This window comes from Mirounga angustirostris, unplaced genomic scaffold (genome assembly GCF_029215605.1).
Source record: "Mirounga angustirostris isolate CCGP_5_RB_7025 unplaced genomic scaffold, mMirAng1.0.hap1 SCAF_1, whole genome shotgun sequence".
Lineage (NCBI taxonomy): Eukaryota > Metazoa > Chordata > Mammalia > Carnivora > Phocidae > Mirounga > Mirounga angustirostris.
In genome coordinates this window covers 203704865-203719243 of record NW_026991709.1, presented here as the reverse complement: position 1 = coordinate 203719243, position 14379 = coordinate 203704865, and the positions used below count along the sequence as shown (strand labels likewise).

General features: G+C 53.4%; 1 protein-coding gene across 13 annotated transcripts in view; it reads left to right on the top strand.

Annotated features, from left to right (window-relative positions):
• MYO9B (myosin IXB) overlaps positions 1-14379 on the top strand; it is an 88884-nt gene that overhangs the window by 16027 nt on the left and 58478 nt on the right. For all 13 annotated transcript variants that reach the window (XM_064598170.1, XM_064598153.1, XM_064598158.1 and 10 more), the window contains exon 2: positions 3235-4130. In XM_064598170.1, the coding sequence (XP_064454240.1) occupies positions 3291-4130 (840 nt within the window). In that variant the 5' untranslated portion in view covers positions 3235-3290. The remainder of the gene's footprint in view (positions 1-3234; positions 4131-14379) is intronic.

Sequence of the window (14379 nt, the reverse complement as noted above, 5' to 3'; positions counted from 1 at the left end):
CACTTTGTGGCCTTTTATGTCTGGCTGCTTTCGCTCAACGCAACATTTTCGAGGTCCATCCATACTATAGTGTGTGTCAGGGTTTCGTTCCTCTTTATGGCTGAATAATACTCCATTGCATGTAGGAACCACAGTCTACATTCACTTATCAGCTGATAGACACTTGGGTTGTTTCCACCTTTTGGCTCTTGTGAATTGTGCTGCTGTGAACACGCATGTACAAGGATTTCTTTGAACACCTATTTTCAGTTCTTTTAGGTCTATACCTAGGAGCGGAATTGTTGGGTCTGTATGTTTTGTTTTGTTTTTGTTTGTCCTCTTTCACTCAGCACACAGATTCTGAGATTGTTCCATGCAATTCCATGCTGTTGCGAGGATCAGAGGTTGGTCCCTTCTCCTGGCTGAGTAGTGTTCCATCGTGTGGCCGGTTTGTTCATCCATTCGCTGGTCAATACACATTTGAGTTGTTTCCGGTGCGGAGGTCTTAGAAACAATGCCACAAAGAACATTCGTGTACTATCCCTGTAGGGACATGTTCATTTTTCTTGAGTAACTCCTAGGAAGGGAACTGCTGGGTCACATGCTAGTTGTATAACCAACTTCTAAAGAAATTGCCTAAGTTATATCCAAAGTGGATGAGCCATGTAATCTAATACAGCATGTCTGCCATATCCTGTGGCTGTATGAAGACATTTAGCAACGTTTTATCTGTTGATCTGCTAATCCCGCCTAAATGAATCAATCTCAAGGAAATGCTCAGAGGTGTGCATAAAGATGTGTGTCCAAGAACTCAGAAACCAGCTGCCCACTGGTAGCAGAAAGGATCACATGCCTCACGATTTGTGTGTACAGTGACATGCCAGGAAGGCATTAAAAATCATGTTTCAGTTGTGTATTTTATGACATGGAGAAACATTCACTCGTACCAACATATCACATAAAGAACAATCCGAGTTTCGTTAACATGTATATAACAACTGTTAAACTGGAAGAAAACACACCAAAATTACTTAATTTAGGCGAAAGTTTAAAAAAATAAATATTCCCACCTCCCCCGACCTTCCTACCTGTTGCCACTGCCTGCACCTGTCCACGGGAACTCTTACAACAGCTTCATTATGGGTAGTTTTGTTCAGCCTCCCGCGCCCCCACCCTCCTAACACCGCTGCAGGACTTGGTTTCCCAGAATCCGAAGCATCTCAGCCTCTAGTGGCCCCTCACACTCCTGCTGCCGAGTCATGCTTCTGTTTAGGGTACAGGTCAAACTTTTTTTTTTTTCAGTGAACTTTTTCTGTAAAGGACTGGAAAATAAGTACGTTTGGCTTTCCAGGCCTTAAGGTTACAATCTGTCACAACTAGTCAGTTCTGCTGTTATAACAAAAGAAACCAGAGATGATACGTAAACAAATGGGCTACATTCCAATAAAACCTTATTTACAAAAACAAGGGGTGGGCCTTCCCTATCTTCCTCCCTCCTTTCCGCCTTCCGGTTGAACGAACTCCTCTTCTTCCTTCAGAACCCCTCTTAGATGTTGCCACTCTCCTAAAGCCTTCTCTGGCTCTCGTTTGTGTGGTTGACACACTCTCACATTTGTTTGCATACCAGCTGCTCCTGCTGGGCTTTGAACCAAGGTCTGGTTCATCCTTGTATCCTCAGCTGCGCATAGGTGGCCCACATAGGACCCATACTGCATTTGTGTCTCTGACTCCAAGACGCAAAATGAACTGTTGGCAGCATTAGCAGCATTTTCTCTTTTTCCTTCAGTGTCTTAAAAGGCAAATGCATTGGGCGCCTGGGTGGCTCGGTGGGTTAAGCGACTGCCTTCGGCTCAGGTCATGATCCTGGAGTCCCTGGATCGAGTCCCACATCGGGCTTCCTGCTCAGCGGGAAGTCTGCTTCTCTCTCTGACCCCCCCCCCATGCTCTCTCTCTCGTTCTCTCTCTCTCTCAAAAAAAAAAAAAAAGTTTAAAAAAAAAAGCAAATGCATTGGGCACCTGGGTGGCTCAGTTGGTTAAGCGACTGCCTTCGGCTCAGGTCATGATCCTGGAGTCCCGGGATCGAGTCCCATATCGGACTCCCTGCTCAGCGGGGAGTCTGCTTCTCTCTCTGACCCTCCCCCCTCTCGTGCTCTCTCTTGTTCTCATTCTCACTCTCTCAAATAATAAATAAATAAAATCTTAAAAAAAAAAAGCAAATGCATTTTTTTAAAATAAACTTTGTATGTCGGAGTCATTTTAGATCCACAGAAAGTTGCAAAGACAGCACAGATCCCCTATAGCCGTCCCCTAGCTTCCCCAAATCTTAGATCTTATAAACACCTTACCTTATCAGGGCATGTTTGTACAACTAAGAGATGGACATCGGTACGCTGCTCTTAACCAGCCTCCTGATGTTATGTGGATGTCACCATTTCTTCCATTCATGTTCTCTCTCCAGTTGAGGACCCCATCCAGGGAACCCCATTGGATTTAATTGTCACGCCTCCCAGTCTTCTCCTGTCGGTCTTTCTGTGCTGCTTAAGACCTTGGCAATCTTGGCGAAGACTGGCCAGGTGTCCAGTAGGATGCCCTTGGTGTGGGTCTGTCTGATGGTCTTGTCATGATTAGAATGAGGTCGTGGGTTCTAGAAGCAAAGGCACCTCTGAGCAGTCCTCTCAAATGAGTTTTTGGGGGCTCTCCCTGACAAAGTCCTCCCCCATGGAGTTTCAGAATCCCTGATTTTCAGGGCAGGTTTAGTCTTGCTCAACCCAACATGCCTCCTCTGCCCCTCGTGTGTTTTGGGGACATAACCAAGGCCCACGGGGGAGCTTGGGGAGCTGCTGGGCGAGGTTTTGTCAGAGAGAGGAGGCCAGGAGGGATGTAAGGATGTGGGTTGGGAAGGCCTTGACCAAGAGATGGTCATGCCCATTGGACTTCAAAGTCTTAAGAGGCTGACCGTGGCGGGGGGGGTTGGGGGGCAAGAACAGGGGTTGGGATGGAGCAAACTCCAGGGGATGAGTCTGGTCTTGCGGGGCAGAAGGTCTGATGATGTCACTCTGCAAGAGTCACAAACCTTACGTTGGGGCACATTTAAGGACAGGCTTAATGTCCTTAAAGGCTCCTCTGCCTCTCTTGCTTTTGGAGAGAGCTCTGTTAGGGGCAGGGGATTTCCTTCTGGCCGAGGGGTGGGTGTCAGTGCCGTTCCCCCCCACCACCACCCCCACCACTCTGACCATGCCGTCACCTCCCTTCCAGCTCCAGGACGTGCGCCCCGAGCCCGGGAGGCATGCTGAGGCCAGGCCGCCGGCAGGATGAGTGTGAACGAGGCAGGCAGCTCCGGCCGCGGGGGGCAGGCAGCCTACCACCTGCACATCTACCCGCAGCTGGCCACCAGCGAGAGCCGGGCCTCGTGCTGCGTGACCGCCACCAAGGACAGCACCACTTCCGATGTCATCCAGGATGCCATCGCCAGCCTGCAGCTGGATGGCACCAAGTGCTACGTGCTGGTGGAGGTGAAGGAGACGGGTGGGGAGGAGTGGGTGCTGGATGCCAACGACTCGCCCGTGCACCGCGTGCTGCTGTGGCCCCGGCGGGCCCAAGACGAGCACCCGCAGGAGGACGGCTATTATTTCCTGCTGCAGGAGCGCAATGCGGATGGCACCATCAAGTACGTGCACATGCAGCTGGTGTCCCAGGCCACGGCCACCCGGCGCCTGGTGGAGCGCGGCCTCCTGCCCCGGCAGCAGGCAGACTTTGACGATCTGTGCAACCTCCCCGAGCTGACCGAGGAGAACCTCCTCAAGAACCTCAAGCACCGCTTCCTGCAGCAGAAGATCTACACGTACGCCGGGAGCATCCTGGTGGCTGTCAATCCCTTCAAGTTCCTCCCCATCTACAACCCCAAGTACGTGAAGATGTACGAGAACCAGCAGCTGGGCAAGCTGGAGCCGCACGTGTTCGCGCTGGCCGACGTGGCCTACTACGCCATGCTCCGGAAGCGGGTCAATCAGTGCATCGTGATCTCGGGTGAGAGCGGCTCGGGCAAGACGCAGAGCACCAACTTCCTGATCCACTGCCTCACCGCACTGAGCCAGAAGGGCTACGCCAGTGGTGTCGAGAGGACCATCCTGGGCGCCGGCCCCGTGCTGGAGGTGAGCTGGGCCGTCGGCAGGAGGGGCCCTCTGCCTTAACGCATGGGTTTTATTCTCGTTCAGTTCTGGTGAGACCACTGCCCTTGAGAACGTAGTTGGTTATACTCACTTTCAGTTTCCTAAAAATTGTTGGGGGCGCTGCTCAGCAAGCCACGCAGGGCCACACTGGGAAGCACCAGGGCTGGTGGGGAGACAGCTGGATTAGGGGAAACGTGGGCAGAGTCTCTGCTGTGGTTTTCATGGGAAGGAATGGGTGAGCCGGTGGTCTGCAGGCTTAGGATTGGCTCGGTTGAATAATTCCGGGGATCTGGGAAGTAGGGGCTACCCTGGCCCTGGGGTGATCAGGGCAGGAGCTAGTGGCCCGGAGTGCGAGAGCCTGAGAACAGATGTGGTGGGGGTATGGGCTCCGGAATGGTTGGTTTGCATATGTAAGGCAGACTCACAGGCAAGTCCTTTGCTCTCAACAGTTAGCTAGCCCTGGGAGGGGCAGTCCTTTCAAGGTCAGCCAGATCCACCCGATAGGAAAGCATCAGAATGTAGGGGTGGGGGGAAGACCTGGTGAATACACCATTGATAGCTATGCGGTAGCCGTCTATACTCCAGTTCCCAGAAAGAAAAGGATGGCGTGTCCAAACTGAGCAATTCATGACCAGGTGTTGTCAGCGATGCAGCCCGTGGTATGGAAGGGAGCTGGCAAGGCAGGGTGCAGACCTAGGGCGTAGGGGACAGCGACGCCGAGGGAGGGGGCCTCCTGGCATCACCATAAAGGCAGTGGAAGTGCCCTCCACCCTCCATCCAGGGTCCCCATTGGCCAAACTCCACAGAAGCCATTGACGATGCATCATTGTGGCTGAGCCTTCTGGATGCAGGGGCGGTGGCAATGACCACACAGCATCCCTCACTCTGGGGGTCTTGGGACCAGATGCATCCATGTCTCAGACATTCTGATCGTCATCACCTGGTGAGGGCTGGGACGATGCAAGGGCACAGGGTCTGTGCCTATAGGTTTGGAGTTCAGGGCTCTGTTCAGTTTTTTCTCTAATTAGATATTATAATAAGTAAGTAATTCTAAATAAGTTTTGTTAAATATAGTAAGTTATTATATTTTTTAGAGCAGTTTAGATTTATAGAGATGTTGAGCAGACAGTACAGAGAGTTCCTATATACGCCCCCACTCCCTCTCCCCATGCTTTCCCCATTATTAACATCTTGCATTAGCGTGGTACATTTGTTACAATAGATGAGCCACTATCAACACATGATTATTAACCGAAGTCCATGATTTACACTGGGGTTCACTCTTGGTGTTGTATATTCCGTGGGTCTGGACAAAGGCACAATGTCACGTATGTACCATGACACTGTCCTACGGAGTAATTCCACTGTCCGCAAGTCCTGGGCACCTCCTGTTCATCCCTCCCCGCAGCCCCGGCAGCCACGCATCCTTTTACTGGCTCCATAGTTTTGCCTTTCCCTGAATGCCGTAGAGTTGGATTCATCCTGGCCCTAGCCTTTTAAGACTAGCTCCTTTCACTTAGTAACATACATTTAAGGTTCCTTAGTGGCCCCAGAGCTCATTTCTTCATCTTTCTGCATAACGCCGCATTCTCTGGGCGTGCTGTAGTCTGTCCATCCATAGGACCCCAGACCGTCCTCTCGTGGGGTAAGGGGTAGGGGACCTACCCACCCCAGAGTATTAGCGTCCGGCCGATCCCCTCCACCCCAAGCTGAAGGCCTGATGCAGCCACCTTGCTGCCATGCAAATTCACTGAAAACCTATCTAGGCTATGCCTGCTGAGTACATTTCAGTTCCTTTTCCTCTCTGATGATCTCTGAGATCATCAAGAAATTAAATGGGGTTGTACAGTCTGGCCCCACGCATAGCCAGCCTGTTTTTTCTATGTATGTATGTATATATTGTGCAAACATTTTAAAAGCTGGAATAATTAGCCACAGAGTGTGTTTTTCTCTTTAATGCTATGTACCCTGCATGTCTTGTCTCCTTTGTTTTGATCATCTGTGCCTTTTACAAATATTCCGTGAGCATGTCTGCCATGTGCCAGGCACCGTTCTAGACCCCGGGCTACGTGGCAGCCCAAATCTACACAAAGGCCTGCCCTCGCAGAGCAGTCGCCCCAGTGATGAGGAGGCTGGCAACAAAATAGCAGGCCTCGTATGCGAGCTAAGTGCCAATAAGAACATCAGGCATGCCCAAGGAAAAAGGTTTAAGGGAGCAGGAGGTGAGAGGTGACACTGAGCTGGGCCCAGAAGGAGGTCAGGTGAGCCAGCACAAAGCGTCGGAGGCTAGGCTGTGCCTCGAGTGCTGGAAGGAAGGCAGGGGGCCTGCAGGGTATAAGATGGGGCCAGAGCAGAGTAAGCAAGGGGCAGAACAGGAGGCAGTGGGGACAGGGAGGTGATAGGGAGGTGATGGGCAGATCGTTGGGATCTTGTGAGCTACGGGGTTTGTGTGACATGGGAGCTACACAGGGCATCAGTAGATTGATCTGATGCCATCCCAGCTCCAGAACTCAGCCTCAGTGCAGCTGCCTGGAAGCACCAGTTAGGGGCCATGGCGGGTGCTCTAGGCCAAAGCCTGGCACCACAGTCCCAGGTGAAATGGAGCAGGCTGTCAGTGACGTCAGAAGTGCGTGAACAAGAGGGCGGATCCAGCATTTGCCAAATCAGGTGTTCTGCCGAGTGGACCATTTACCCTTCACCAAACCAGGCAGGCACGTGGCTGTGTCCGTGCTCCATGTGGACTCTGAGCCCAGAGGTCTCAACACAACACGGTGAAGAGGCAGGTTTGGCACCGTGGTGCTGTTTCCTTTTCTGGCTGAGGACCAGCCAGGGCAGTGGGCTGAGATCCGATGAATCCCACGACCAATGACCGCAAACTGGGTGGCTTCCAACAACAGAAACCTCTTCTCTGACAAAAGTGAGTTCAAGGGGTCAGCAGGGCCATGCCCCCTTTGAAGGCCCTGGGGGAGGATCCTTCCTCACCTCTTCCTGCTTCTAGAGTCTCTAGCGTTCCTTGGCTCTTGGCCCCACCACCCCAATTTCTGCCTCTGGTCACGTGGCCTTTTCTTATAAAGACATCAGTCATTGGATTTAGGGCCCGCCCTAATCCAGGATGACCTGATCCTCACTCATTACATCAGCAAAGACCCCATTTCCAAATAGGGCTCCACTCATAGGGGTCCGAACGTGGACGTCCTTGGTGACAAGTCTGCCCACAGCAAGCCCCTGTGGAGCGAGTGACGGTTGGCAGCGAGCTGGCAGCAGCGTCGGTGCCTTCTTCCCCAAGGGCCGCCCCTGCCCCTAGTGGTCCTGGGAGCTCCTCCCCTGAAGCTGCCCCAAGGGATTCGGGCACATTTTTCCAGGGCCATTAGTCACCCTTCTTGCCTAGTGTCTGCACCTCGTGAGTCAGATGCCTCTGACCCCGCCCGGCTGCCTCCCTCCAGCCTCCGCAGTGTGAGCGGGCAAGGCCGAATTTCCCCAGCGGTTAGGGTAGGAGCTGCTGGAGGGCGGTGCCCACGTCGGCTTCCAAAACAGACTGGAGCCAAGTCCACGTCATGGCCATAAATGTGCTTCCTGGGGCGACCGTTTGGAAAGGGAGAAGATTGTTTTAGTTTAGAGCTGGACTTCTCGGCCAGAGCACCACTGACGTCTGGGCCTGGGCCATTCCCTGGCGGAGCCGTCCTGTACACTGCAGGATGCTGAGCCATACTCCTGACCTCCACCCACCAGATACCAGCAGCTCCACCCCCCCCCCCCCCGCCGTGTGACAACCGAAAATGTCCCCAGACATCACTCAGTGTCCCCTGGGGCAGATTATTCCCCAGGTGAGAATGACAGTCTTATTTTTTTTTCTTTTTTTTAAAGATTTTATTTATTTATTTGAGAGAGAGAATGAGAGACAGCACGAGAGGGAAGAGGGCAGAGGGGGAAGCAGACCCCCCGCTGAGCAGGGAGCCCCATGCGGGACTCGATCCCGGGACTCCAGGATCATGACCTGAGCCGAAGGCAGTCGCTTAACCAACTGAGCCACCCAGGCACCCGAGAATGACTGTCTTAGAGTCACAGCTCTGGATTCCACAAGACCAAGTCTTCGTTCCAGCGCTGACCGTTTAGAAATTGTTCACAAGTTCCAGCCATTCTGAGCTAAGCCAAGAGTCACTTTCTAATAACAGGAATAATTTGTTATTGTGCCTTTGGGTCCAGTTTCCATCTCTCTGCGTCCTTACAACATCTCTGCCCATTTTAAAGATGAGGAAGGAGGGTCCTGGAGAGGCATGCTGGTGTGCAAGTGTCCTGGGGCTGCCTTCACAAAGTACCACAAACAAGGGTGGGGGTGGGTGGGGTGCTTAAAACAAACAAGAATTGATTCTGTCACAGCCCTGGAGGTCAGAAGTCTGAAATCAAGTTGTGGGCGTGGTGGGATCCTTCTGGAGGCTCTGAGGGAGAATCTGTCCCAGGCCCCTCTCCAGGCTTCTGATGGCCACCAACAGCCCTTCAGTGTTCATCGCTCAGCTTGTGGTATCATCCCTCCGATCTCTTGTCTCTACCTGCACATGGCCTTCTTCCCTTTGTGTCTCCGTGTCTCTAACTTCCTTCCTTATATAAGGACACTTGTTATTGGATTCAGGGCCCACCATAAATCCAGGACGGTCTCACCTCAGTATCCTTATTCTAGTTATATCTGCAGAAACCCTGTTTCCAAATAAGGTCCCCTTCATGATGGGTTCCAGGGATCAGGATGTGAGCATATCTTTTGAAGGGACACAAGTCAACCCACTGCTGTCTGGGTTCCCCAGGCCACACCACAGGCAGCCATGGCTGGACCATGGTGGGAACCTGGCTTGGGTTTGAGCCTGAGTTCATGGTACCTCTCTATGGTCTTCATGAAAGATTTCCTCTCTCACCTTGGCCAGGGCCGACAAAGGCCCAAGATCAACACCTCTTGTAGCATTTGGGACTTTTTCTCAGCTCCCTGAAAGGAGAAGTTGAGTTGTTTTGAGGTTTGGGTGTCACCAGGCTGCCCCCCCCATCCTGTGGCTTGCAGCTTCGCTGTGCAATTCTGACCAGAAAACAGGAAGGGGGCACTGTGGAAGCCAGTTCCAATCAGCTGATCTGCCTGCCCCTGCAGTTAACTGTTACTGTTACTTATTGTCACCATTTCACACGATGTCACTCGGCCCTGCTCGGCCACCCTGCAGCCCGGCCTCCACGCTGCCTCCAGAAACATGACGTTTGTGCGGGACTGTTGTTTTAGCTCAGAAACATCGAGGGCGCAGAAGGCAGGCTCACTAGGGCAGTAAGAGAGGCCTGGGGTCCTCCCTCCCGTGCGCTGGGGTCCACTGCCCGTCCCGGGGGGCCTCAGAGAACCTGGTGACTCTAGATGCAGCCACCGAGGCCTCCACCACAGGACTGGCCACAGAGCATGCCCAGACATGCTCCCCTCCCTGGGCCCACAGACCTCAGCATTAGGGCTGATGGTGTGGGCCTCAAAGTTGGGGTTCTCTTTCCTGAACTGTGACAGTTGCCACCAACATTTGCTGATGCGCACAGGGTTTTAATTTCGAAAGCAGAAATGAAACGAGGATGCTTGCTGGCCAGCCAGGCCCTTTTCCCAAGCAGCTAAAGGCTGCTGCTGTGTCCTGGGGTTCTGGGCCTTCGTGTAGCCACCGTAGCTACACCGTGCAGAGGCCAGGAGGCTGAGAGCTTGTGACACCCTGAGCCACCTGCCATACCCACAGGAGGAAGCCAGTGACCTGGGACAGCAAAATGTGGGACCCAGGGGTTCCTGGAGCTCACAGCTGCCCCTGCCTCGCCTCCAGGGTTCCCGAAGGAACCAGTCCTGGGACTGGCATCTATGCCAGCCTCAGTCCTGAGCACCAGTCCCCTTTAGGACCCATAACCCCAATCTCATATGACCCCAGGCGGCTCCCACCCCCCCTCCACCCACCGGGCTGCTGGGTGTGTTCCCACGACCATCTGTTAGCACCGGCTCGGTCCACCCAGAGAGCTCACCCAGAACTGCATGCCATTATCCACTTTGCCCTTTATTCTCAGGGATACCTGCCCAAGTCATAGCCTTCATTCTCACAGCTGTGTGGACTGGCCAGCCTCTGCCCAGTGTTAGGGGCACACAGGTGAAGCCACTCAGCCAGGGTGACAGAGGTTCCAGAAACAAGGTTCCAGAAACAGGGGTATGTATCCCTCTGCAGTTAGGGTTTCTATTGAAGAGCTTTACTGAGACGTAATTCACCCCTTTGAAGTATACAATTCAGTAGTGTTTAGTACACCCACATGTTGTGCAACTCTCACCTCTGTCTGGTTCCAGAACATTCCCATCCCCCCAAAAAGAAACACCATGAGCAGTCACTCCCCATGGCTCTCCCCTGGCCCCTGGCAACCACCAGTCTGCTTACAGTCTCTGTGGATTTGCCTGTTCTGGACACTTCTTATCAATGGGATCCTACACTGTGTGGCCTTTTGTGTCTGGCTTCTCTCACTCAGCACGATGTTCTCGAGGTTCACCCACGTCGTAGCATGAATCAGGGCTTCATTCCTTTCTATGGCTGAGTAATATTCCGTCCTGTGGATAAGACCACACTTTGTTCCTCTCTCACCAGTTGTCCCAGGACTTCATTCCTTTGCACGGCTGAGTCTGCAGTTGGGTTTTCTCCTGAGCCCTGGTCCCCTCCCTGCCCTGACCAACGCCCCCCCATCAGTGCCTCCCTGGCCCTCATCAGGAGACTCTCGGGGTTGCCTGAGCCATGCCGTTGGAGGGAAGCAAAGCCTGGCCAGCAGCCTGCTGTGGACATATGGGGCCCGCCTGGGTGTGTCGAGGGCAGGATGGGGCCGGTAGACATGCCTAGATCGTCTTTCTGTCCGTCTGTGTCACCCATCTATGTGTGCCTGCTGCACCTGCTAAGAGGCTAGCAGGCAGAGGGAGGGTGGTGCTCAGGACCAGTGGGCAGTGCACACACAGGGCAAACCACCCAGGGCCTCCAGAGGCCCTCCGTGGGCTACCCACGCCGAGGTCTGAGCGGGACAGGGTCAGAGGTGGCTGCACAGTGCTGCCTGGAGCTGCTTCTGGGTGCTCATGCAGACTGCTGTCATCCAGGGGGGACCTGAGCATGGGCAGCACAAAGACCCCTTGACCCCAGGGCTTGTTGGGCCTTAGAGGTTGTCCAGTCACGTGACCTAGCAGGCTGCACAGGCAGGGGGCCAGGTGCAGGGGGCCGGCTGGGGTGCCTCCTGGTTGGGCGCTGCCCCCTGCCCTTTGTGTGTTAGCCACGTGGAGGGAGCGGGCTTGCCAGGAGGAGCCAGGGTTGAGAATCGGGCAGGTGGCCAAGCACAGGCCTCCAGGGGCCCGCTTCAGGGCATGGGCCAGGAGGGAGGAGCCTCAGGATGGGGAGGAAGGAGGGAAGTGGCTTGTGTCACTCACAAAGGAGAACCAGAGCCTTCGCAGCAGGAGACGTGTTGGGGCCAGGAGTCTTTATCCAGGACCCCTCCATTTCCCAGATCTGAGGGCCCCAAAGGCTGGGTTGTGTCTGCTGTACGTGAATGTGGAGGTGTTTTGGGGCGAGAGCCCTAAGAGCGCTTGTTCTTTTGGTCCATTGAGGGGAAGGTTGGCCGCTGGTAGGGGGTGGGGCTTGGGCTTGAGAGGGTCTAGGGCGGCAGCATGGGATGCGCTAGAGAAAGATGCTGACCAGACCAGTCCAGGGCTGAGTCTGGGTGCACAGGCCGCCTTGGGCCTTGGGCTGGAGTCCCCAGACACTCCTGAGTTGGGGGTGAGCTGGAGTGGGTGTGCAGCTTAGGTGGGGAGGGGGACAGAATTAGAGCTCCCAGAAGGCATCCCGCACACCCTGGCCAGCAGTCAAGGCTCGAGCTATTCTGGGCCATCCTTGAGGCCGGGTGAGCTACTGAGAGTCCATGAGGCGGGTGGGCCCCACTCAGGTGGCTACACAGAGCAAGGAGTCAAATCTCTGGCTGTTTCTGTCCCCAGTGTGGCCTTCCCAGGATGTTTGGGGGAGTCGCTTGGGGGGGGCCCCAGGTCGGCAGAGCAGCCTGAAGGAAGGTAGGAGCTGAAGCCAGAACCTGGAGGAAGAGGGGGATAGGGCAGGGCAAACCCCACAGGGGCCAACAGGATGAATAAGGCCTGTGTGGGGTCAGCTTCAGACCTTACAGAGAGAAACACATAGAGAGGGCCGGGTCCCTCTCTGTCGTAAGGGCCATCCTATACGCTGTAGGATATTGAGCAGCGTCCCTGGCCTTGACCCATTACGTGCCAGGAGCAGTCCCTACCCCAGGCAGGATAACCAAAACGGTGTCCAGGCATCACCAAGTGTCCCCCTGGTAGGGCTGAGTCGCCCCCATTGAGAATCAGCTTTAGGTTGACTGCATGCAAAGAACGATTTCAATGTCGCAGATGTTTTATGCCTAAATAGCTTCAGATTTTTTTCTTTCTTTTTTTTTTTTTGGTAACATTATGCCATTGTACTTACACATCAACCCAGCTGTATTCAGTACCAGCACTCAGGGTGGCTGGCAGGCCGGGATGCAATCTCCTGCTGGCTTTCTCGGGCATTCCCGGAAAGAGGAGGCTGGTGCTGCTTCTTGCCCCGCGATCAGCCAGAGCCTTGCAAATGCCCCCACCCACCCGCCCCAAGACCAGAAATCACCTCGAGTCTTCATTGACACCCAAATACTCTTGGGTTTGGCCTTTGAGCTGCTCGTCGATACCAAAAAAATGCAGTTGCCCGATTCGAGGCCCCCCAGAGCCGGCAAGCGGCGCGCTCCCTGCGGGCATTGCTGCAGAGGAACTCCACCAGAGCACGCGAGTGGATTTCTCACGTAGTTTGCGCTGCTTCCAAGCCCTGGCATTCTGTCGCCCCTCCACCCCTGTCCTCCTGGTGTGACTTTCAGAATGTAACGGCACGTGTTGGCTGTGGTTTGCCTCATGTCTCCTTTAAGTGTCTCCCCGGCAGGAAGCACACCAGGGCCACCATCGTGGTCTGTGCTGCCGAGGAGCACGTGTGGTTTTCTGCCCCACTTCGGCAAAATCGTGACACGTTACTGCTTTTGGTTCTACCCAGGTGCTTTTCTTCGCTTTTTTCATATAATGCTGCTTCTTTCTCTTTTTTTCCCCTCTTCTTTTTATTTTTTTAGTATCTTTTTCCTTATTTGAAGTATAATTTCTTTTCGTGTGTACCAGGAATTGGGAAAATACAGCCCACAGGTTAAATCTGCCAGGGCCTGTTGCTATATATAAAGTTTTATTGGCACATAGCCATGCCCCCTCGTTTACCTGTCGTCTGCGGTAGATTTCACTCTGCCTTTCGCAAAGGCTGGGCAGAGCCTTTTTGCAGCAGACACCAGAGAGCTCACAAAGCCGAACATATTTATCACTTGACCCTTTACACGAAGGGTTAGCTGACCACTCATACCTGTACATTCCCATAGAACATTCTGGAACTTGCCACAGTTAGCTTTTTTCGTACCCTCTTCTCACCTTCTGCTCAGCTCCCCATACTCAAACCAGCTTCCCACCCTCATTCCAGAGAACTGCTGTCACCAACTGAACTCTTCCTGCATTTGTATCTATGCCAGGTATAGATACATGTGTTCGTAAACATCTACCCACAGTGGGGTCTGTGGTATTGTGATTTATAATAAGAAACATATGTTTGGTTTAACTCCTGTTCCTGGCACAGAACTCCTAAAACCCTTAGAATTTCCTAAGTGATGAGAATAATAAGGTGGTTATATTAATGAGGTGATTTTTGGAACGCACCTAAGGATGGGGCTGGTTGCCAGGGGAACCAACCATGTGATTAAAGGGTTGGAACTTTCAGCCCCGTGCCCGTGACCTCTGGGGAGGGGAAGAGGGGCCAGAGATTGAAATCAGTCACCAGTGGCCGATGATTTAATCAGCCATGCCTTTGTGACGAAGTCTCCATAAGAACGCAAGAGGAAGGAGTTGAGAGCTTCTGAGCTGGTAAATCCGTGGAGGTGCTGGGAGGGTGGTGCACTCAGAGAGGGCATGGAGCTTCCCTCATATCCTGCCCTGTGCATCTCCTCCATCTGGCTATTCCTGAGCTATATCCTTTTATAAGAAACCGGAAATGGAATGAGTAAACTGGTTTCCCAAGTTTTGTGAATCGCTCTTGCAAATTAATCAAACCCAAAGAGGGGGTTGTAGTAGGAACCTCTGACTGATAGCCAGTTGGTCAGAAGCATG